Source organism: Patella vulgata, chromosome 5 (assembly GCF_932274485.2).
Source record: "Patella vulgata chromosome 5, xgPatVulg1.2, whole genome shotgun sequence".
In the NCBI taxonomy this organism is placed as follows: domain Eukaryota; kingdom Metazoa; phylum Mollusca; class Gastropoda; family Patellidae; genus Patella; species Patella vulgata.
In genome coordinates, this window is record NC_065883.2 from 14550664 (window position 1) to 14575600 (window position 24937).

At 35.8% G+C, this 24937-nt stretch overlaps 2 protein-coding genes across 4 annotated transcripts; both read left to right on the forward strand.

Annotated features, from left to right (window-relative positions):
• Positions 1–394: 394 nt before the first annotated feature.
• On the forward strand, positions 395–10808 carry LOC126820822 (WD repeat-containing protein 25). Of its 3 annotated transcripts, XM_050548953.1 has the most exons (6): positions 395–583; positions 3276–4237; positions 5985–6154; positions 7243–7380; positions 9247–9390; positions 9976–10808. In XM_050548953.1, exons 2-6 carry the CDS (start codon positions 3319–3321, stop codon positions 10192–10194), a joined length of 1590 nt encoding a protein of 529 aa, XP_050404910.1. In that variant the 5' UTR covers positions 395–583; positions 3276–3318; the 3' UTR covers positions 10195–10808. The 3 variants fall into 3 exon arrangements, 2 of the variants coding, with proteins under 2 accessions (XP_050404910.1, XP_050404912.1); XR_008788248.1 differs by lacking the exons at positions 5985–6154; positions 9976–10808 and having other exon boundaries at positions 9247–9384; XM_050548955.2 differs by lacking the exons at positions 395–583; positions 3276–4237 and having other exon boundaries at positions 5341–6154.
• A 4334-nt stretch (positions 10809–15142) lies between these two features.
• LOC126820816 (protein Spindly) lies at positions 15143–23357 on the forward strand. Its single transcript, XM_050548944.2, has 8 exons — positions 15143–15994; positions 16431–16558; positions 17488–17754; positions 18933–19100; positions 19477–19722; positions 20252–20494; positions 20923–21171; positions 22184–23357. Exons 1-8 carry the CDS (start codon positions 15907–15909, stop codon positions 23153–23155), a joined length of 2361 nt encoding a protein of 786 aa, XP_050404901.1. The 5' UTR covers positions 15143–15906; the 3' UTR covers positions 23156–23357.
• Positions 23358–24937: the final 1580 nt, after the last annotated feature.

Consider the following 24937-nt stretch of genomic DNA (forward strand, 5'->3'; position numbering starts at 1 on the left):
ATGGTTATCTGATGAGTGAATTGTTATTTTTGTCAAATGAATCAGTTGTTGTTTTTATCAAAGATAAGTAAAAGTTGCTCAAATATATTGTTTTTGGCCATTATGACTAACTTATTTGACCGTTATGACTAAGGTGGGGCCGTTTTGACCAACCTGTTTTGGACCGTTATGGCACAGGGCGATATTTGCTCAATATGTTTTGGCCATTATGACCAAATTATTTGGCCATTATGATCAAGCTTTTTGGCCGTGATACCCAAACCTAATGGCCGTTATGACTAAAGTAGGGCCGTTTTGACCAAACCTGTTTTTAGCCGTTATGGCATAGGGCCGTAATAACTACATCCGTTTTGTCAAAATTATTTCTATTGGTTAATTTCTAGGTCAATTTCAAGATGTCTGCGTCCATGTGTAGAATGTCAACATTACTATTATTATTTTTACAGGACTGAGTGATCGTTAGTACATGTATTAGATGTGCTTGTGCAAGAAGAGTTTACTTTTATTTATAGCACACGTTAAAATTAACAGGGTCTACTTTCGCTTTTGAGGTAGAATTGAAAATGGTGATGAAATAATGAAGGTAAGAATGAAACCGCACTCTCTGGAGTTACTGAAGTCACAGTCATAACAGTGCCATAGAAATGGTTCCACTACTGGTGTCTTCCGTCTTACTCTAGCCACAGTATATAGTGAACCGTCCTAAGGCCTTCCTTTGAGCAATTCACTACAAAAAAGTTACTGGCCTATAACTCCCTTAATTTCCAATAACACTGACCCCAAACTGTAGGCCTACTGTACGTAATGAAATGAAATGAAATGGGGTTTAAAGTCCTACTGTTCTGCTCCTAACCTGGGCTAATGAAGACAGGCATATGCCATACAGTGTGCTATGAGGGAAATTTTGCCCGGGCAGCGGCACTATCGCCTACTCTTATATCGAATTCCAACTGCCAAGGGATCTTTTACGTGCAATTCCAATGTATACACGGGACCTCGGTTTTTCGTATCATCCGAAGGACTAGACAGCTGTCCTTGTCAGGCCCTCCGTCCTGCATCACTGACAGGGGGGAACCACGCCGGAAAATCTGGATGAACTTTCTCGGCCAATGCAGGGATCAAACACCCGACCTCCAGGCTAGCGAGCCAGCGCCTTACCCACTTAGCCACGTGGTCCCCCCTACTGTACGTAGCTTAACTTAATAAACCAATTCCCATTGAAATAAAGGTGAAACCTTACCATATAATTATGTGATTTGATTTAACCCAACTGCTATATGAAATTTCTGTGGAGTTTAAAACGGCCGTGGAACCAGAATCGCGGGGTGTCATCTCGAGAAAACAGAAAAACTGTTCGGTAAGATAAGATTATGATTTCAGTTTTCAACTCTTCACTATTTGTAACATAATTGCTGATTTCCATGCAAACTGTGATGATATGTGTTGAAAAGTTTGCAATTGAACCTAATTTTATTTGCTCAAAGCCTTGAATAGTGTATCGATTGCAGTCGTAGATAAGTATTGTCACAGATAAAATTTGGCGCTAGTCACACGATAGATAATACCGTATTATCTATGGTCACACAGTCCTGACATATCTTGTTACGCGGAATTTAACCCACAGTCAACAAAACCCCATTATTAGGGCTATTTAATTTATCACTTGAAATGGGGTTTAACATCCTACTGTTCTGCTCTCACTTTGCTAATGAAGACAGGCATACGTCCTACATGATACCGTGTGCTATGTTGAGGAAAATTTTGTCCCGACAGTGGTACTACGAACTACTCTTGTTTTGAATTCCAACTGTCAATGGTTCTTTTACGTGCCCACCAATGTGTACACAGGATCTCATTCCCTTGTCCCATTCGCATGACTATACATTGTCCCTTGCCAGACCCTCCGTCCTGCACCACTAACAAGGGGGAACCACACCGAAAAATCCAATGATCGAACACCAGGATCGAACACAGGAACTGATCTTCTTATATCAAATTCCAACTGCCAGGGTTCTTTTACGTGCACATCATTTTTTCGACCCATTCTACAATTAAAAAGATTTCTTCTTTTAATCAGAATGTGGGTCATCTATATTGATATTAGATTCATAACAAATATTCATTTTTTGCTAAGCTTCATATATAGGCTCCTTTTTTAGCTCTTATTTTTATTAGTAAAATAATGATCATTCTTTTGCAATCTGTCATGTTATCCTTTTTATACGCCCACATGGAAATGTTGTCGTATATTGCCGTCGCCCCCATCCGTTCGTCTGTTGGTCCATCCGTCCGTCCGTCGTCCACAATTTCTTGTGAACACTCTACAGACTACATTTATCATCTGACTGTTTTGAAATTGATATATGCTGTTTGCATTAGTGAGATGAAGAAGCCTATTTAATTTCCGTTAATTTCTTCTGGAGTTATGGCCCTTGTTTCACTTTGTTGCATCTTGTGAATGCTCTAACGACAAAAGTTATCAACCAATCTGTATGAAATTTATATGCATCATTTAAATTAGTAAAATAAAGATGCCTATGGAATTTCAGCAATTTCCGTTAATTATGCCGAGAGTTACATGTATGGGGCCCATGTTTCACTTTGTTGTACCTTGTGAATGCTCTAACGACAAAAGTTATCATCCGATCTGTTTGAAATTTATATGTATGGTTTAAATTAGTAAAACGAACAAGCCTATTGAGTTTCAGCAAATTTCCGTTAGTTACATCTAGAGTTATGGCCCTTGTTTCACTTTGTTGAATCTTGTGAACGCTCGACCGACAAAAGTTATCACCCAATCTGTATGAAATTCATATGCATCATTTAAATTAGTGAAATGAAGAAGCCTATTTGAATGTCAGCAATTTCCGTCAATTACTTCTAGAGTTAAGGCCCTTGTTTTAATTTGTTGAACCTTGTGAACGTTCGAATGACAAAAGTTATCATCCAATCTGTACGGAATTTATATGCATTATTTGAATTAGTAAAATGAAAAAGCCTGTCGAATTTCAACAATTTCTTTAGATTACTTCCAGTGTTATGGCCCATATTTTAGTTTTTAGAACCTTGTGAACCCTCAAACGACGAAAATTATAATGTCATCTGTTTGAAATTGTCTATTAAATGCCCCTAATTACCTACAAAAGAATAAATATGGAACAAACCCCTGTCGACCTCTCAGACGATTTAGCTGCTGTGGGTGTATGTTTTGTTGCCTGGCAACCTATCTTATTTTTGGTCAAAGGAATAATACATTTTTGTTATTATTTATTTAGAGCCAATGATCTGTTTAACTTAATCATTGAAAGAATCAACAAAATGGATTTGCTGAAGTTGTATGAGAATGACTCAGATTCTAATTCCAGTGGTGATGATCTTGGACCTTCGGAAAAAAATGTGAATGATAACCAACCACAGTTACACAGTGATTTTTTTTCTTTACAAGAAGATGATGAAAGTGGCGTTTCTGTCACTGACTATTCTTATACTAAAAACATTTATGTGAACGGATTAGAAATTGAACTGCCACAAAGCTCATTTTGGATGAGCAAAGATTCTTCTGCGCAAACTAATTCCAACAAGAAGATATCCACAACAAAATCTATTTCAAAAGATGAAGAAGATACTTTCTCTACAGTTTTCCTAAAGACTGTTTCTGATGTTAAAGTTACTTCCTCACAGAAAAAAGACAAAAATGTGTTACTAGGACAAATTTCTGATAGAGAGTGTAAGGTTTTACCAGTGCAAGAATGTAGTCCATTTTATAATACAATGTCTAATAATATTTTAAAAAGGAGTGCTGATTTTGACATTATTCCAGAAAGAAAAATTATTAAAACTGTATCGATTAGTGCCCCAAATACCAAAGAGATTAATCCAAATAATAAAGAAAAACCAGAACGAAGAAATATTTTTTTCATCCATGGAAAAATTGCTCCTTTATTGAATAAAACATTCCAATATAAATGTCCTCATAAAGTTGAGAGAGAATGGGCTGGACATAATCAAGCCATAAACAGAATTTGTTGGAACAATGCCAATTATAGTCATTTAGCCTTGTCTGCATCCATGGATAAGACTATTCAAGTTTGGAATGTGTGGTCAAGTTTTGATTCTTGCGTTCAAACTCTGACTGTTCATGATAAAGCTGTAAAAGATGCTGCCTGGGATTCGTCTGGTCAAAAAATATTAAGTTGTGGCTATGACAGATCATGTGTTTTAACTTGTGTACAGACAGGTAATATTGTCCTTTTTGTGTATCCGGTGTGGTTCCCCCATGTCAATGATGCAGAATAGAGGGCCTGGTAAGGAACAGTGTATAGTCGATCGGATGGGAAGAAAAGCAGAGGTTCTGTGTACAGTGTACACATTGGCGTGCTCATAAAAGAACACTTGGCACTTGGAATTCAATATGCCTCAGGGGGTTGGATGGCCAAATGGTTAGCACGTGCACGCTGTATCATAAGGCCTGTCATTGAGTCAACTGGTGTGGTTTGTAATCCTCGGTTGTATGTGACAAGGAGTAGGGTCGCCTGTCCAACCTCGTGGGTTTCCTCCGGTTTCCTCCCACTGCCCCTACGCGCAAGCGAATTATTGAAATAAAATTAAACCATATGTTAGTCCCAAAATGACCTAGTTTGTGTCGAGTGGACATTAAACCCCATTTCTCTCTCTCTCTCATTATTAGAACAGTCCGAGCAGAACAGTAGGACATTAAACCCCACTTCATTTCATTTCATATAGTGAGAACTGCCAACTGGTTATCTAATCTCCCATAATGTATCTTTAAAGTTACAATTTCATATTTTTAAGTTATATTTTTAAAATGTATTAAAATAAAGCCCTAAAATAGATGGTATCTATAAACAGTCCTATCTTGTTAAAGAATAATCCTATTAATCCTATAATTTACTATTGCCAGTTGAGAAATTGCCAAAAATATCATTTTCAACTTCAAATTCAAACATTTGAAGATAGCTATTCCATGGTGGGGAAGAGGAAAACAAGGGAGGTAATTGTGTTATTATTTCCGCTGCGGAAATGTGGACGTATATTGTCGTCGTCCCTGTCCGTCCGTCCGTCCACAATTGTTTGTGAACAGTCTACAGGTCACAATTTTTATCCGATTTCAATGAAACTTGAAATATAGGTTTATCACCCTAAGATCTCGGTTCCTCTCGATATTGGCATGTATCGGACTGTAACTTCATAGATTATGGCCACTGATTGTACGAAAAATCACGTTTTTAGCTTGTGAACACTGTAGAGGTCACAATTTTTATCCGATTTATTTTAAAGTTGAAATGTATAATTGATTTTGGTTCCTTTCGATATTCGTGCATATCGGACCGTAACTTCCTGAATTATGGCCCCTGATTGTACAAAAAATCGCGTTTTTAGCTTATACCCTATAAAGGTCATAATTTTTATCCGATTTAAAAAAAACGTCTTATTATATCACCGTTAAACCCTAAGGCCAGCTGAGTTCGAATTTCGTGAAAATCGGCCCAAAACTGACAGACAAAATGGCTGCCGTTCGTTCTCAAATAGCGTAAAAATATGGTATATCAAGGTTGTGGACCCTATAGAGGTCACAATTTTTATCCGATTTTTTTGAAACTTGAAATGTAAGTTTATAACCCAAAGATCTCGGTTCCTTTCGATATTCGCGCATATCGGACCGTAACTTCCTGAATTATGGCCCCCGATTGTATAAAAAATCACTTTCTTTTTAGCTTGTTATCTCTCGAAAATGTGGGCGTATCCTGCCTGGCAACCGCTGATTAAGTGTGAGAAAGATAAAATAGAAAGCAAAAGACATAGAAATAATTATGGTTTGACTTTCTTAGAAAATATGAAATTGTAACTTTAATTGGATTAGTACATTATATGTGTGAATTCCATGTACATGCACTAACACGAACAAAAATGTCAAATTTAATTTTATACCAGTACAACTTTGAAAATGTATTTGTATGTTTCAGGTAGTGTTATAAAAAGACTGGATCATGATGGCTATGTATTTTGTTGTAAATATCATCCATGTAACCCAAACCTAATTATAACTGGATCAACCAATAGAATATTATCATGGGATTTACGAATACCTGATAATCCAGTCTCACAGTTTACTTATAAGGACAAACTTGGACAGGTATTTACATGTAACAGTAGGCCTACTATAAATTACCTGCATGAATGACACCCTAGGTCAGACTGCGACCATGGGTAAAATTTGGTAACATTATCACATGGGGTAGAACCATTGCCCTGGCAACATTATCACACTGAATAGAATCACTGGCAACATTATCACACTGAGTAGAATCACTGCCCCGGCAACATTATCACACTGAATAGATTCACTGGCAACATTATCACACTGAATAGAATCACTGGCAACATTATCACACTGAATAGAATCACTGGCAACATTATCACACTGAATAGAATCACTGGCAACATTATCACACTGAATAGAATCACTGGCAACATTATCACACTGAATAGAATCACTGGCAACATTATCACACTGAATAGAATCACTGGCAATATTATCACACTGAATAGAATCACTGCCCGAGCAACATTATCACACTGAATAGAATCACTGCCCTAGCAACATTATCACACTGAGTAGAATCACTGCCCTGGCAACATTACCCTCTGAGTAGAAACACCATTATCATCTAAAATAGAATTTTTGCTCTAGTAAGATTATCACCTTGCCCTTATAAAGTTACCTCCAAGATAAAACCACTGCCATTAACAATAGATGGGACAGCTATTGAAATTGACTTTCTAGACAACTCTGTTCAAATGCTAAATTAAAACTTGCATTGATTCGTGAGGTCAGTGGTGGAACCAACTATTGTCAATTTGATAGGGTATAAACACGACTAACTCTATCCTTTAAAAGTGATACATGTTCATTTATATGTATATGTATTTGGAAATTTTGTCATTATCAGAATTATTAAAACATCGTCATAAACTGAAGTTTTTATTTAATATAATAAAGAAATGAAAAATGAAATGAAATGGGGTTTAACATCCTACTGTGCTAATGAAGACAGGAATATAATAAAGAGTAACACATTGAAATGTATATATTGAATGATAATTACTGGTTTTAAACATGCAATATTTCGAAGACCATAAACCAGTAATTAGTTTATATATTATAGTTTTCATTGCGATAAAATGAATGTTAAATTACATGTATCTTCTTTTTTTTACCAGATCCAAGATTTATTGTTCAGTCATAATGGAGAAACTGTATTCTCATGTAGTGATGTTGTAACCCAGAATTCTTCCGATAAAAATATAATGGCATGGGATTTTAAAACTACTAGTATACTCTCTAATCAGATATATGAGGTAAATCTTCGTCATTAACTAAATTAAAGGAGCCAAGTCTTTAACTCAGACAGTATCATCCACAGTCTTCAATATTGCAAACATGACTTATTGGTCAATTTAAATCAACATTGATGTTGTTATCTTACCGTGAAAAGTTGGGCTTCTAATATCCACTATTTAAGACAAACTGAAAATGTTAAAATTGGTACACGAATCTCGTGCCAGAATGCTTTTCAGCGTCAGTTGTATGAATCGACTCGATGAACGAGGCTAAATGTATCCCATGTAGGAGAATACTATCGGTGTTAACTGGAATAACCAGACGCCAACGACTGCCATTCAATTTAGACTCTTCGTGTATTCCAAAGAATACAACTGATTAGAAATTACCGTTAAAAACAGAAACGATTGAATGGAAATGAGTTTTTATACGTTCATATTACAGTATATGTGTCGTGACCCATTTGTGTTCATTTCTAGGTGCCAAAGAATAGCGATTTAGCTTCTTCAATATAATCCTTGAATGGCATTTAGGGATTGACCACAATAAAAAATACAACATATTTTTTATGGAAATCAATCACTGATTTGTTTACATACATATATACATGTAGCATGAATTTCGATAAGTATTCTCTTATCGTTATCAAGCATAAAAGATCATAATGCTTGATAACGATAAAAGAGAATACTTATCGAAACATCGCGCTACATGTATATATGTACAAACCAGTGATTTTATTTTCATATTAATTGTTTTGTGTTTTTTATTTCCAATTTTGATCAAATATTAATGGGGGTTGGCAGGTCGAATGGTTAGCGTGTGCGCTTGCATCATAAGGTCTGTCATTGAGTCAGCTGGCGTGGTTTTCGATTCCCCAGGTGTACATGACCAGGAGTAGCATCGTCTGTCCAACCTCATGGGTTTTCACCTGATCCTCCGGTGTCCTCTAACCATTAAAAACCACTATGCGCAAGCGAATTATTGAAATAAAATTGAACCATGTGTTAGTCCTGAAATGACCTAGTTTGTGTCGAGTGGACATTAAACCCCATTTCTCTCTCTCTCTTTTAATCAAATATTACTGCAGCTAAAACTTTAGAATATTTTGATGTGTATGTTAAGCTAAAATTTGCCTCTATTAGAGTTGCCTTTCCATATGATTACCTAATTTGACCAAGTTTGTAAAATGTAAGAGGTTTCGATCAATCCACACTTCAGCCAGATTTAATCGGATGAGGAAAAGGTCAGCTGAAAAAGGTTGCGCTTTAAATTTAATTTAACACCAAATAAGTATAACCCACACAGTGGCCACACTGCAAGTCATAAGAAATAAAGGATCAGTGTGTGTTGGGAATATTGTAAGGAATAAGCTTGAATCACTGAATGGTAAGGTTTAGTATGGGGATAATTGCTACTTGGAACAGAGAGTTGAGTAATGAAAAGTAATAATTTGTTTCTTAATCTTGATAACTGATTAACACTTACTTTCACTCACTGTTCCTAAATTATGAAGATAATACACTATAAAAATGAAAACATGGAATTAGCAAAATACTTGAATTATCTGATTACATTATGTGCACTGACTGTTTTAAGAGTTATCGTGATAGACAAGTCTAATGTGCCCACTGAGAGACAAGTCACAAGTGTAATGTCCCAATGATAAATGATTTAGGAAAAGGGGAGATAACCCATGTGTTTAAATTTGCAAAGCGCGTTTTTTTAGCCAACTTTTCTGTTGTAGCAAAAATATTCCATAACAAATATTAGCGAACCACAGTCATAATTTCAATCAGTAATAAACACTATTTTTATTAAATAGAATTATCCCCTGTCCTGTTAACCGTAGTTTCATACATTGTTTTTAAACTGATTTTCAGGAACGGTATACATGTAACCGACTAAAGTTACACCCACAAGATGCCAACTCCTTTCTCGCACAATCACAGGGTGGTTATATCGCCATATTCTCTACAAACCGGCCATTTAAAATGAATAAATCAAAACGATTTGAAGGACATAAGGTAGGTAATATGGATGTTTTTATAATGGCTTATCTCTACTCTAGATATATATTTACAGTGATGTAACAATATCCCAAGTTGCAATTCAGTTGGCATGGCGCAAACATGGCGGACTTTCCCAACCTCACATAAAAAGGTTATTCTTGGCCGGACGGTTAATGTCGGCGATTATGTACACACGCCAACATTGGCTAAGTGGGTAAGAGGCTGGCTGGCTAGTCTGGAGGTCGAGTGTTCGATCCCTGCATTGGCCAAGAAAGTTCATCCAGATTTTCCAGCGTGGTTCCCCCTTGTCAATGATGCAGGGTGGAGGGCCTGACAAGGACAGCTGTCTAGTCGTTCGAATGGGACGGAAAACCGAGGTCCCGTGTACACTGTCCCTTGACAGTTGGAAATCCATATAAGAGTAGACCGTAGTGCCGCTGTCTGGGCAAAATTTCCCTCATAGTACACTGTATGGCGTATACCCGTCTTCATTAGCCATGTTCGGAGCAGAACAGTAGGACGTTAAACCCCATTTTATTTCAGTTCATATACCGACATTTATCATCAGTTGCTTTATATTGACTATATTTTGTTTTTCAGCTGCTGGGTAGAAATATAGGATTTGATATAAGTAGTGATGGTGATATTGTTATATCTGGAAGTTGTGATAAAACATTATATTGTTATAGTTATAAAACTGGTAAACCCTTTAAAACAATAGAAACTACACTAGATTATACTGATGTAGCTTTTCACCCTGTTCTAGCCAGTACGGTATTAACATCTTCATGGAATGGACAGCTGGAATTACTACACTAACAATGTGATATGTAGCAAATAAATTTAAAGACAATATTTCAAGTTTTATTATATTCACAAATTGTGGCATGTATGTTCTAAAATTTCAGAATATTGTTCACAGACTGTGGCAACAGCTTATGGTTTCATAAGATTCTAAAAAGAGTACGCATAGTCCGTTGGCTGTATCGGGCTCCCCGAACAAAAGATGATGCGCATGGCAATGGCTACTTGCTGCTTCACTTATTTGTTTATTAGTTGCGCATTTTAGGTCACTGTCAAGAAGATTACATATATATATATGACTTTTTTTCAAGCGCCGAGAAAGTTCATCCAGATTTTCCGGCGTGGTTCCCCCTTGTCAGTGATGCAGGACGGATGGCCTGACAAGGACAGCTGTCTAGTCATTCGGATGGGACGAAAAACTGAGGTCGCGTGTACACATTGGCATGCACGTAAAAGATCCCTTGATAGTTGGAATTCGATATAAGAGTTGGAATTTCCCTCATAGCACACTGTATGGCGTATGCCAGTCTTAAAGGAGCTAAATCGCTAATATTTAGGACCTAGAAATTAACCCAAATGGGTAGAAACGCATATAATAATGTAATCTGATTGTATATAAACTGATTTACATTCAATTGTTTCCTTTTTGACTCTAATTTCAAATCAGTTATGTCCAGCGAAATACAGCATATGTCTCAACCCTATAGCAATTTCTAGCGTCTGGTTATTCCAGTCTATTAAGCAGGCTCTCCAGTTGAATATGTCTAGCCTCGTTCTTTCTGGTCACTTGTTGCAAATGACACTAAAACGCACTATGGTACACGATTCGTGTACCAATGGTAAAATGTTTATTTTGTCTTAAATATTGGATATCAGAAGCCTGCCTTTTCCTGGTAAGATCACAACATCAATGTTGATTTGAATTGACAAATAATTCGTATTTTCAACGTGTAAGACTTTGGATGATATTGAGTTAGAGACTTAGCTACTTTAATTATCCCAGTCGGAGTAGGACGTTAAACCCCATTTCATTTCATTTCATTTTTTTTTTCAAAAATGCGTTAAAACGGTGTACAACGAACCTTTGTCGTTAAATATAACGATGTGGTTAAATGATTTAACCACATCGTTACATTTAAAGACAAGTTTAATAACTGGGCCCATTAAACCGACGGCTTTTACGACCAATTGGCCCATATCTTAATGCTCCCCAAATCACTGATTTGCTAAATAAATATTAATCTTTGGTGGTCTTGAATGTCATGTTTATCTGGACTTCGCATAATTCGGGACAAAATGGGGCGTCACACTATAGCAATTCGCACTATGGGTATAAAATCCAAAACGCATAAAAATGAAGGCTGTCAAGCTCGATCCCATGGCCTGTATATAATTATTTTGTACATTTATTGTTTAAATTAACACTGTTTAAGACACGTTACTTTTCATGCGACTTTGTGATGAAAAATCCCCACAGGTCGTTAGAAGCTAGAACGAAGGTATTAGGTAAGCATTTAGTAAAATTGACTAGTTGATGGACGAAAAGCCTGTAGGCCTATAGATAGGAGGGCAAATCTACCAAGCCCGTGTCATACTCCATGTTCCTTAATAAAAATCTAAATGTTCCAACGTGGTTTACTTTTGTCAGTGGTTCAGATTAGAGGACTTGACTATGAACAGCGTCTAGTTGTTCGGATGGAACAAACAATGGAGGGCTCGTGTACACGTTGGCGTGCAGAGAATTGATTCCTAAATTATGGGTTGAAATTCGACGAAGAGTATTCGTAAACGCCGCTGTCCGGGCAAAATTTACCTCATATTGCACACTGCATGGCGTAAATTGCCCGTCTTCATAATTGGTCGCGTTCTTGCATTATCCGCATTTGTTACTATTTATGTTCTGGATTTCTTGTTGGTTATTATGTGCGGTTCGGATTCCATGCACTTTTTAATACGGAATACGGGAGAAATTATGCAGCGTTGTTGACGTCAATATAATCTCGCGTGACGTCATATCTGAATGACGTAACAAAGATGACGTCTTATCGTCGAATTTGAAGATGGATTCTATTATTATCATGGGATTGATAGTTTTGAGTCCATTGTACCAAATAAAAGAAATCGTTTAAGAGAAGATATTGGTAAAAATGGAACCAGCAACATTTCTGAAAGGATGTACTTTCTGGATAGTTGTATTGTCAGGATTAATATTACAAAGTCACGGTAGGCAACAAAGACATCAACATCGACGTGACGTCGTTTTTGTTGTTGACTTGAATCGGGTTTTAAGACATACATAATTACATAACACTAGATCTAGTGATCTACCTAAGAAAAATCCGAATTATCGGAAAAGTAAGACATATTTTTTCGAGTTCTAGACCGGAAATGTTTTACCGGAAAGTCGGAACAAATAGACCCGAGTTTTCGTCCTCCAGCGACATCATTCTCCAGCAGCCGAGCAAAGTTTAAGATCTGAATTTATTGACATCATGTAAAACGAAAATTAATAATTCAAATCTAGATCTAGCTCTATTTATATTTATTTATTGCATAATAAAACTAAGTAATACACAATGTTGATCCGGATTTATATTATAAGCCCACTTTCAAGACTGTTCCTTTGCCTTTAAAATCAAGTTTAACTCCTCTGACCTGTATGTTTTATGGATGTTTTGTACAAATTGTATCTGTAGCTGAAGGTAAGCGTGTCGGGCCTGGAATTGTTCTGTACAAAACATATATTCTCCAATCTGTTAAAACTTGGGATAACAATTATATTCTATGTGGCTTTGATTGACAATGACAATTGATAATCATCGTGCCGGCCCGACAGTGGTCGTGGAATGGGCCTCCAATCAGTTAGGCCTATAGAATAGAAATTATACGGATTATGACATGAAAGTGTAGTTAGTCCAGCCTGTTCTCCCACCACTCCACCGGTGTCATGCCAGTCAAAAGTAGCACCGGTTGGTCTAGAAGCCTACTATGTCAATATTATTTATGAATAAATTCGGGAAACATTACACAGTCAGGCTGCTAACATATGCTAGCCTATAGTATAATATGGTCCAGTACATGGTAATATAACAGTTTCTTTAGTTTTCAAGTACAGTGTTCTAGTAAGATCTAAGTAATATTTTGTTAAAGGGTCAATTTCGATTATATTTTGAAGAATAAAACTACTTAATTTTGTGCTAAAAACCGTTAAAATCCTCTACCTTAGGACCGAGCAATTCACCCAATATTGGCAATATACGTGATACGTTTTCAAACAACTTAAACCCGCCAGTCTTCGTCTGAAAATGGAGACCTGTGTCCCAACCTTAACTATACGGTGTCTGGATAGAAGCAGACTTTTATTTTATAAAAATAACGTGTAGGTGAAATTTACCTTCGTTATCAAGTACAGCACGCGGGTTATGCACTGTATAGACCTCTAAAGGAACGACAATAGATTATCAGGTCGTCCAACGAAATCTTAAAAGGGTTATGTGTCCGGATAAGCAGTTTTGACGTTCACGCCCGAACGACTCTATATTTTGAGCTGATACCATTCCTCTATATTTTGGCGCTTAAATTTCATACGTACGATACACAGACTTTTATTGCTGAGACACTCTTGAAATCGGGTGGTGACTTTAAGTAGCTAGACCAGTAATTACAATTGTAATTAGGGTTTCACACTGCGTAGCTTGTGTGAAACACTATTGTTTTTGATAAAATTATTCTTATTATTATTCTTATTATTATTATTATTATTTTTTTCCAATTTGATTGTATCTCAGAAACTACTTGTCGGATTGATTCGATGTCTTCGGTTTCACTGGAAAAGTGGGTGTGACTTAGAGATTAAAGCTATTTCGAACGTTCTGCGACAATGCGAAATGTCCGAAATCGTCGAATTTGTCGATTTTTGAAATATTGCCGTAATATTAACAATAATCGTCCGATTTTAACATTGGATACATTTTGACATAGCCAGAGACAAGGCACATAGCCACGGTTCTTTAGATTTTTGATTTTCCACGAATCGTCGGAGGTATTAGGCGCCAAATTTTGAAAATTTAAATTTTTACAAAAAACTTTTTTATTCATGAATATTTTAATGTGGTATTTTACCCAGGGTTAAAGACTCATCGTAAATTTCCTTGACCCCCATTGGCTAATTCAGTTTTTCAGTCCTGGATTAATTATTTATTGCTCGATTTGTATAAAACAAAGTTCATATGCTCCGTAATCCAAAATGTCATTTTTTTTGTTACCGGTAAAGTTACCTTTCGGCAACGGAAGTGACGTAAATTTAGCAAAAACTACAATTTTGACAGTTCGGTACCACTTTTTGAAAGCAAATATTATTTTTTTCAAATCTGGTATGATTTCGTTTTCGGGTCATTTTGATTTAATGGTGAAAAAAGGTGAAAAAATGAGCTATTTACAACCCATTCAGGCTTTTCATATTTTAAAATATTTCTTCGCAACTTTCATAAACTTGTAGCATTAATCCATACGAAGAGAATCTATCTCAAAATTAGTTTGTAATATGAGCAGTTGCCGAGAAATGGTCAATTTTGCATGAGTCACTCTTTACGCTATTGTGTCTGTAAAAGAGTCAATTATTATTGGATTTTCATAAAAGTGACACCATTTGATGCATAATGTCAATTGTGACTAGTTCAACTCAATTTAACATTTTCCATGTCACCGGAAATGACGAAATTTGGGTAAAAACTGTATTTATAGCCTTAGAAACAAATAATTTATTGAAATGAGTCGTATTTGTTGTTTGTTTAATATTTTGATATTTGATTCTAATCAACTAATAGAATGAACCCATACGATCATATAGGTATCACAAAATGGTTTCTAACTTGTTTAGTTGTAGAGAAATAGGTAATTTTCAAAAGGTCACTTTTCAAGGTTTTTTGTCCATAAAAGTGTCAATTATTATTCGATTTTCATGAAATTTTCACTATGTGATACCTAATGCCATTTACGATTTCATACAAGTAATTTAAGATTTTCATTATCACCGGAAGTAACGTCATTTTGGCAAAAACTGTATTTTTAGCTTTCAAAACAGATATTTTATTCAAATGAGTCTGAGTTGTTATGTTTTTAAAATTATGATATTTGATTCCAATCAACAAATAGAATAAACCCATACGATCATACAGATTCCAGAAAATGGTTTCTAACTTGTATGGTTGCAGAGGAATTGACGGTTTTCTACAAGTCACTTTTTAAGGTTTTTGGTCTATAAAAGTGGCAATTATTATTCGATTTACATAAAATTTTCACCATGTGATGCCTTATGCCATTTCTGATTTCATAAAACTAATTGAATATTTTCATTATCACCGGAAGTACTGTACACTTACATGTAACAAATATATAAAATGAATTGATATTGCTGGATTTGGTTGATTCGGCGTCCATTTTATTTGATGTGTGCAATGATGAGGTGGAAACCTGTTTAATGGTTTCATTGGTACCGGAAGTGACATATGTTTAGGGTAACGTGGCACCGGTGAAACCCGTCATTACTGCATCGCAGTTTTAGTTTTAACTTTGTATTTATGTTTTGGAGGTTTATTTTCAGCAAAAGTTAGTGATGTGATAAAGAAAGAAGGTGGAACATTAGAAGAATGTGCTAAATCTTGTATAGATGAAACAACTATAAAATGTCGATATTTTAAATTTATTAACAGTACTAAAATCTGTTTAATGTCAGCTATAGATCACCCTAACCTTAAAGAATATTTTCAAGATGAAACAATTTCGGGAACTTCAGACCAAAACTATAACTCGAGAGGTAAGTTACAAAACGACCACAAAATATGGTCAATTATAAAAATGTAAATTTCAAATGAAGTTAAAGGCAAACATATTCATTCTTGTAAACCCAAAATGATCGCGAATAACCAGGTAAGCACACGGGAAACGCTTAACCACTGAAACCCTTTGTTTTGAAAAAAAATAAGAATGGATTAAGAATACCTCCTCCACAGAAAATCATTATAGGGCCGGTCATTGCATAAAAAAATATTGTGTATTAAAAAAAAAAAAAATAGGACCGCAAATATATGATTATGTAGCAAATATAGATATGTTGGCCGAAAAAGTTTCTCGCTACTTTGCAGTCTGGGTTTCCCTTCTCTTTTTCTTGAATTCTCTTTTTTTTTTATTCTTTGACTTGAAATTTGTTTTTGACTTGAAATTCTCGTTGTTTTTTGGGGTTTTTTTTTTAGATAAGGTTAACAGAGAAATGAGAAAGATTGTGACCGTTACGAAGGAAGCATATGAAAAACAAAAATTACGACTGGAGAAATTAGTGGAGAGTATATCAAAACTTGAAAAGGAATATAACAAGATAAAGGTTGGATTATTGCTTTTATATATTGTTGAGCCACAGTTACCGACATTGAGGTCTTCTCTTCCTTCATCTTTATTTTTACATTTAATAAAGCCAGACATTAATTCACTTGATTTCATAGTTATGTTATGGTTTGTAATGTCTGTACTTTTCGTCTCGTTCACGTTTCATAACTCATGACTGCCATATATTTCATGTATGAGTACATTATTATTTTTTATTTAATTAATTATTATACAGTTTGATGTTTTATAAAATGAATAAACTAATAAATAATACTCGTTTTCTATAGCGCTAAACATTCAGTAATAGAATGTATGACTGCAATGTGACGCTTTACAATGTAAATATGATTATAAAAAACATACATGTTTATACAAATAAACAAAAGAATACAAAGGAATAGTCAAGTTACAATACACAAATGGAAAGTGAAGCATTTAAATTATAGTTCAAAAAGTTTAAATATAGCCAAGTTTGGACTATTTTGGACTTCCAGAGGCAATCTGATCCATTCTTTTGGTGCTGCGTATATATATTAATATGATTTAATTGAACTATAATTCATGTGTAATTTGTATATAAATAAGCCTGGAAATAATGCACGGGACACGAATATCGTCAGACACAAATTAAAGCTTTGCCAGGCACAATTTCTCTGGTGTTTTCATTTTATTTGGCATAGTAATGTCTTTTATCAATGTGTTTATTGATAATTTTAATACATATCCGGCAAAATGTTCAAAATATCAGTTATTAGTTCAGTACTCTAAGCGTGTGACTGGGCTTGATTTCAAAAGCCTGTTACTTTGGTGTCATTATTAATTTCTTGGCCAGCATATTCAACTGTACACTTTATATATTATTTTTATTGAATATTTTATATATATATATATATATATACATTACATATACTACTTTATATTTTTTAGACTTTGAAAGCGAACCTGGGTGAAATAACACAACAACTAAAGTTTGAAGAGAAAGAAAAACAACACGAGATGAAAAGATTACATGATGACCGAACTAATAGTAACCGAGCACAAAAACTTCTGGCAACAAAACTACGTGAAGTCGCCTTACAGTCCAGTCGTGTTAAATCGGAGTTAAGGAACATAAAAGATACACAGAGAACGTTTAGTACAGAAATAGAAGCTTTAAGAAAAGCTGAAAATGATATGTATGGTAATGTTGTTCAAGTAAGTGTCATGTTGAGGAACAGTCAGAATAAGATTAGAGTTTAACATGTCATTGGTGACGTCCACAAATTATTTATATTGGCCAAACATAACGTAACGCGCTCATCTTTATTCCGCAGAATAGAAATGTATTTGATTTACATATCCGCTGATACATCGAGGTTCAGGGCTTATCTAGCGTTTGTGTTTTGTTTTATTAATCCTCGTATCTTCTACTTCTAGTACCAATTTCATGGCCTTTGGTTTTGATATGCCCACATTTCCACGTGGGCGTATTTTGTCGTCGCCCCTGTCCGTCCGATTTGGACGAAACTTGAAATATAGGTTTATATCCCAAAGATCTCCGTTTCTTTCGCTATTGGCATGTATCGGACCGTAACTTCATGGATTATGGCCCAAGATTCAATTGTAGGAAAAATCACGTTTTTAGCTTGTTAACACTCAAAGAGGTCACAATTTTTATCCGATATTGATGAAACTTAAAACGTATGTTTATAACTTAAAAGGTATTTTTATATTCGAAAGATCTCGGTTCCTTTCGATATTCGCGCATATTGGACCGTAACTTTCTGGATTATGGCCCCCGATTGTACGTAAAATTACGTTTTTAGCTTGTGTACCCTCTAGATCTCGCAATTTTTATCCGCTTTTTAAAACTGTTAAAATATATCACGGTTACACCATGATGACGAGAGAGTTTTAATTTCATGAAAATCGGACCGAAACTGCTCGATAAAATGGCTGCTCTCCGTACGCAAATAGTGTAAGTATGTACGTAATACCAAGGTTTTGTACCCACTACAGGTCACAATTTTTATCCGATTTTAATGGAACTTAAAATATATGTTTACATCCCAAAGATCTCGATTCCTTTTGATATTAGCCCATACCGGACCGTAACTTCTCTGTCCATCGCTTGTAAAATGTTCGCGTGTCTTGTCTGGCAACCGCTTGTTCATGTAAGTAGCGAAATATTTTATTGGACCTTTTTCCTGTTGCCCCTGCCTTATACCTATCCTAAATACTGAACTACAAACTAATTCGCCATGACCAGGCCTTCCCGTATTGGAGAACTCTCTTTTAAACGTTTTATATGGAATGGCATATTGATTTTAACAGTCGATGTGATCAAGTTTTCATAAATTCCTTCTTGACGAGTAATATTTTGTTTCTTACAGATTAACCGTAAGACAACGAATCTTGGCAGTGAGTTGGGAAATATCAAAAATATGGATAGCGATATAAAGAATGAACTACTAGAAATGGGTAGAAATAGTCATAAAACAGACATGCAGATAGAGAAACTACGTAAAGATATTATTACTCGTAAAGAAGAAGAACTTTCGGTAAGCCAACTATATTTTAGAATACCACATGTGTCTTATAGTACTGAGGTACTACTACTACTACTACTACGACTACGATGACTACTTCTCACTACCTGTTACTACTTCCCTCGCAATAGAGTAATTTGAATGAAATTTTCAAATTATTCATTTTACATGGTCTATTTTCGAACTATTATAGCAAGAATGGCTAGCCCTTTATCCAAATCTTACATAATGTATCTTAAGCATTCTTTGGCACATGGTACCATGCTGATATATGCTGAAATATGCTAATAAGGTGAGAATACTGAAAGTCATAGATGCATGCAGTTTGATTTGACCATTGCCACATTGTACATATTGTCCATTATTAATTGGCCACGTACTATTGCAGTTGAAACCGGAAGTTGCTGGTGTTGAGAAGAACCAGAAGACCCTGGCTAAAGCTTTACAAGCGATCGCTCATAAAGTAGAGAAACTGGGAGAATATTTATCAGGGTTTGAGAAGACTGTGGACACCTTCTCACAGAAGATGACCACAAAGATAGAAGATGAGAAGGAACTAGCGGAAGCTGTTAAAAGTATCACGACGGCAATGAAAGAAATGAGAATTGATGTTAATAAACTTCTTAATCCACAGGTAGGCTAGGAATGTAGTTATTGAGTGAAAGACCCTTTCGTGGTACCAGTTTACACAAACTAACACATCAGTACAAACGACCGTTATGTTTACTAAAGTAGCGCCTTGACCCCGCTCTCAGCCTTTAGCTAACACGTTACAGAAAGCATTTATTGTGACCGTCTACTAGTATCTTGATATCACCTAGCTTGATAGTACCAAAGGTATCTTGGGTGGAAGTATGCCACAAGTTCTAGAATGTATAAAATATCCGGTTTTAATACCCACATTTTAGTTCATTACAATCAATGACATGGACGATGCTAATCAGTCTGGGGTCATTCCAAACATTTTGGGGTCTGTTCAAGAGTCTATTCCATTCTCGTTTTAAATTATTTCACTGCTAAGATAACGTTTTTAAGTTTATAAATGTGATACAGGACAGGGTTCTAAAACTTGCTCAGCTGGATTTGTTGATCCTGATTTTAGAGCGAAAACTAACAGTGTCGACTTTGATGGGTACACCACGAGTTCTATGTTTGTTTTTCAGTCGTCGTTAAATATGGAGAGATCTCAAGGTTTATTGAAGATGAAGAGTGATGTTAGTCTATTATCTAGTGCTCTACATCAACTACAACAGGATAATAAAGGAGAGAAGATGGATATGACTAATCTAGTTAGAGATCTAGCTAATGTACAACTCTCTAGTCAAGATATGAAGAATCAACTTGGTATTGTAGCTAGAGCCAGTAAACAACTACAAGCAATGACAAATTCTATACAAGAAGCAGAGGTAATACCATGTTTTTACTGCAAACCTCGAAATAAGTCGTGTGTCACAGGTGTTTTGTCAGGCACAACAATTCTCGGCACTGATTTATCTTCTTTTTTTTTTTGGTACTTTATTTTTCTTTTATTTTATACTTATTTATATGTTTTTGTACTTTATCTTTTTTTAGTACTTAATCTTTCTTTGGTACTTTTTTTTTCTTCTGTACTTTATGACCATGTATACACTGGCGTGCACGTAAAGGACCTCTTGACACCTTGATATCTGGAATTCGAAGAAGAGTAGGCAGAAAAGCCGGTGCCCGGTCAAAATTCCACCCTCTTAAAATGATCGATCGTGGTGACAAGACGTTAAAGTCTATTCCAATCCATTCAAGTACTATTAGTATTATAGTCAAAATTGTTTTTTGAAATACTGAAAACCCTTTTCAGAGGCAGAAACCAAGCGTTGTTGAAGTGGCTCAGATGCACAAAAGAGTTTTAGTAGCATTGAAAGCTATGGAGAATAAAGAAGCACATCTTTTAGATAAAGTGGAGCAATATCAACAAGCAGTGAATCAGATAGCAACCAGAGTTAGAGACGCACAGGAAGGAAACTCGAAAATACAGAGAGCCCAGTTTCGATATGACGAGTCTATTAAACAAATGGCAAATAAACTTATTGCCTTAAATTCCAAAGTTGTAAGTATGATTAAGTTGTTTTCTCTTGTAAGCTCATCTTATAAAGATGCATTATGTTAGATTTCGATACAGAGCTGACCGTTCTTGCTATAATAGTTCAAAAATAGATCCAATTTATCGTAAATATTTTAAATCTCACGGGCGTTCTAATCCATTTAAATCTCTGCCATCCGATGATCCAGGGAGTTGATTATGGGCTTGTCATGTTAATAAATGTTTAAATAATAATGTATATAACAGGGTCTAATCTAGTTTCAGCTGTAACTTAAATATAAAAATCAAGGCAATCAGGGATCTCATTCAAGGAAAATTAACCTAAATTAAATTTAAATACAGCCTTTAAATTAGCCAAAAGAGTTAACGTTTGTGCTATAGGGTCATTGGACTGTTAATAAGTTGCATTGATTTGAAAAAAATGTTAGTTATGGCGGACAAAGTCCCTGGGGTTTCTAATACCCCTTCTTTTTTACCTAACATAATAACATAAGTTACATAACATTTGTGAAAAACATTTGTGAAAAATGACACCCCCCCCCCCCAAAAAAAAAAAACCACCTGATACCACTTCTCATTATTTGTTGTATATTTATTACAATTCTCACCTATAATCCACTATATCAGTTTCTAATTTCTTAAATACGTCACCCATATTTACAGAGGCATTAGTCCTGTTATGTATGCAGGTTATGGATTCGATTGGGATGAGGGATGGAGTCGCTTGCCTAACCCCGTTGGTTTCCCCATACTTCTAAAGATATCTGCCGGCAAGCGAATTATGAATTGAAATACTGTACATGAACTCGTAAATGGGATTTGACCCCTCCACTCCATAATAAGCGGGTAATTTATTTCAATTAATAATTCGCTATCTGATTCTGTTAATACTAAAGGGATCTCGGTCCTCTGTGAGGAAATAGCGACACAAAGTTACATTTCCTCGCGTCTCGAACATAAATATCAGATTATGGATGAGCATGCATTCGTTCTCATTCTATTTGTTTATATTTTTCAGGAGGGTCTAAAACTGCCATTGAAGTTCAATGAAGGTAAAGGTGGTTTAAAATCCAAAGTATTAATAGACAAATTGGTAGATTTCAAGGACGAATTACATCAGTTAGAGGGAGCAGTTGCTAAATTGAAACATGTTTCCCCTGTGCTGAAACCCATTATAGTGCCAGAGACAGAGAGCAAGCCCTTGGAAATATCCCCTGTGCCGAAACCCATTATAGTGCCAGAGACAGAGAGCAAGCCCACACTAATATCCCCTGTGTCGAAACCCATTATAGTGCCAGAGACAGAGAGCAAGCCCACAGAAATATCCCCTGCGTTGAAACACATTATAGTGCCAGAGACAGAGATCAAGTCCCCAGAAATACCCCCTGTGCTGAAACCCATTATAGTGCCAGAGACAGATAGCAAGTCCCCAGAATTATCTACAATTGTTAAAGAAACTTATAAAAGGAAAGAACAGGAGCTTCCTACACCAAAAAAAGTAAAACGTCCGCTCGATTTGTCAAAACCTCAGAAACCACAAGGAATACCACAATCTAGCTTAGAAACAATTCCCCAAATTAACACCGAACCTTTGTCTAAAACCGTTTCAAACCTATTGAAGAAGCAGAACGTATCTCTGACGACGGAAGCCAACGAGTTGAAACAGATGAAACGACTAAAGAAGGGGCGGCGGAGGGGAAGGCGACGAAAGGGAAGGCGTCGGAAGGGAAATCGGCCGAGAAAAGGGAAACGTAGAAGGAGGCGTAAATTAACACCCGAACAGAAATTAAAAAGAGCAGCACTTAAATTAACAAGAAAAGGAAAACGTAAATTTGGAAGAAAAGGTAAATTAGGAAAACGGCGTCGACGAAGAGGTAAATTAGGAAAACGAAGACAAAGACGTAAATTGCGTGATGTGGTGGAAGAACAATTGTCAAAAGAGGGTGTTAAACCATTAATAGCCAAAAAAATGAGTGACGTGGTGATATAAAAGATGCCAGATATGTTTTCAATGTATTACGTAATAACAGTAATTTTTGTTACAATTTGTAAAAATAATACTTTTTCGAGATTAGAAGTCTGGGAGTGAAGTAAAGCCATGTAAAATAACTCAAAAACTTGTTTTGAAACCTTTGATTAGGGTTTTATAACGTGGAAGTATCAGTGAATTTGTTGTGATCTTGAATATATGAAATAAAGGATTTTAATTCTTCGTTTTTATAATATGGTAACCTGCGTCCGTTGTCCGACCACAATGTAAGATTTTGGTTTTATAAATTACAGGGATTAATAATAATAATAATATTAAGGGTTCTTATAAAGCGCTAAACTCCAAACAATATTGTTTGCTCAAAGCGCTAACAAAGTTTACAGGAAACAGTTATAAATATGAACACTGAAACAAGTAAGTTTTGAGTTTTTGTTTGAAGATGCTTAAAGATGGAGCAGTCCGTAAATGTAGTGGCAGAGATTTCAATGTATGTGCTGCATTATAGGCAAATGATCTGCCGCCAAAAGTTTATTGGGTCATAGTGAAAAACTCATCCAGAAAAAAAACAAAAACACCACAAGGACATTGCACCAAGTTAGATTTCAACTGACAAGAAAAAAATTGTTTATGTCAGTTTAACTAAGATGATATAGTATGTTATGAATATTAAATCTACAATAATTTAAATAATGGGATAATCCACTGAACAAATGGTGGCACAACATACATTTAGGGTCATTAACGGGATCATTCCAGACTCCACAGGAGCGCATTAGTATAAGTGGGTTTAAACAGCGGGCACGAACAGAAATCGAAAGACTATAACATCTTTTTGAGCATTACAAAGATAAATTACTAAAACTTGAATAAGGGATTGCGAAAACAAAGTATATTTAATTTTCTCCTTTCTTGGAGATTAAAATTGAACGAAACTAAATTAACCAGATGACCCCAATTCATTTCTACGAAATACGGCGCATAGAGATGGGATGCGGCGTTATAGCTGACAAAGAAATTGTATCTGTTCACATAATTTAAAAACGTGAGGTCCACTCGTGTATACATTTGACAGTTGAAATATATACATTAGCCTGAAAATGGCCTAAATAATATGTTAAACCCCTTCCTTTCCAATATCATGAATTTTAAAATGGGCTTACCAGGTACCCTATGAACAGGTAATATAGTACAGTGTACCATAAAGCTCTGCACACACAGCCAACAGTAAGCGCAACCTGCCTCATTTTGTGCCCAGGAAGGCAACATGTTATTACAACGCATCAATTGTTTTTATAGATATTATAAAAATTACTGGAATCCAAAACGATTACCACCACATGACGCTGAATTGACAAGCTATCCTGGATCGTCTTAGCCTTTACCTCCTTCCAGTGGCTGGCACCTTTTATATTTTGTATTAGAAGTAGTTTGTCAAAGACATCTCCGGCGTTATCCACCATATTCTCACTCCCAGTAACATCATACGTCATGTGCCAGCGCTCTCTTAGCTAGAAGTTTACTAGCTTCCTCACCTCCCTTCACGATTTGTCGGCAGAGCATCTATGGCAGTGGCGACGCCAGCCGCCGGTGGTTAGAGGGGCAAATCTGGGGCAAAGTCCAAGGTTAAGGGGGCATGAGCTTCAACTAGGGGTAGGGGGGGGGGCTCCCTCTGAAAATTTTGAAAAACAGCTGCATTTCCGGCACTGATCGTTGAGTTAAAGTGTCAAACGAAAGGATTGTCGAACCTCGACGAAGCCCACTCACGAGCGTCAAAGTAGGGAG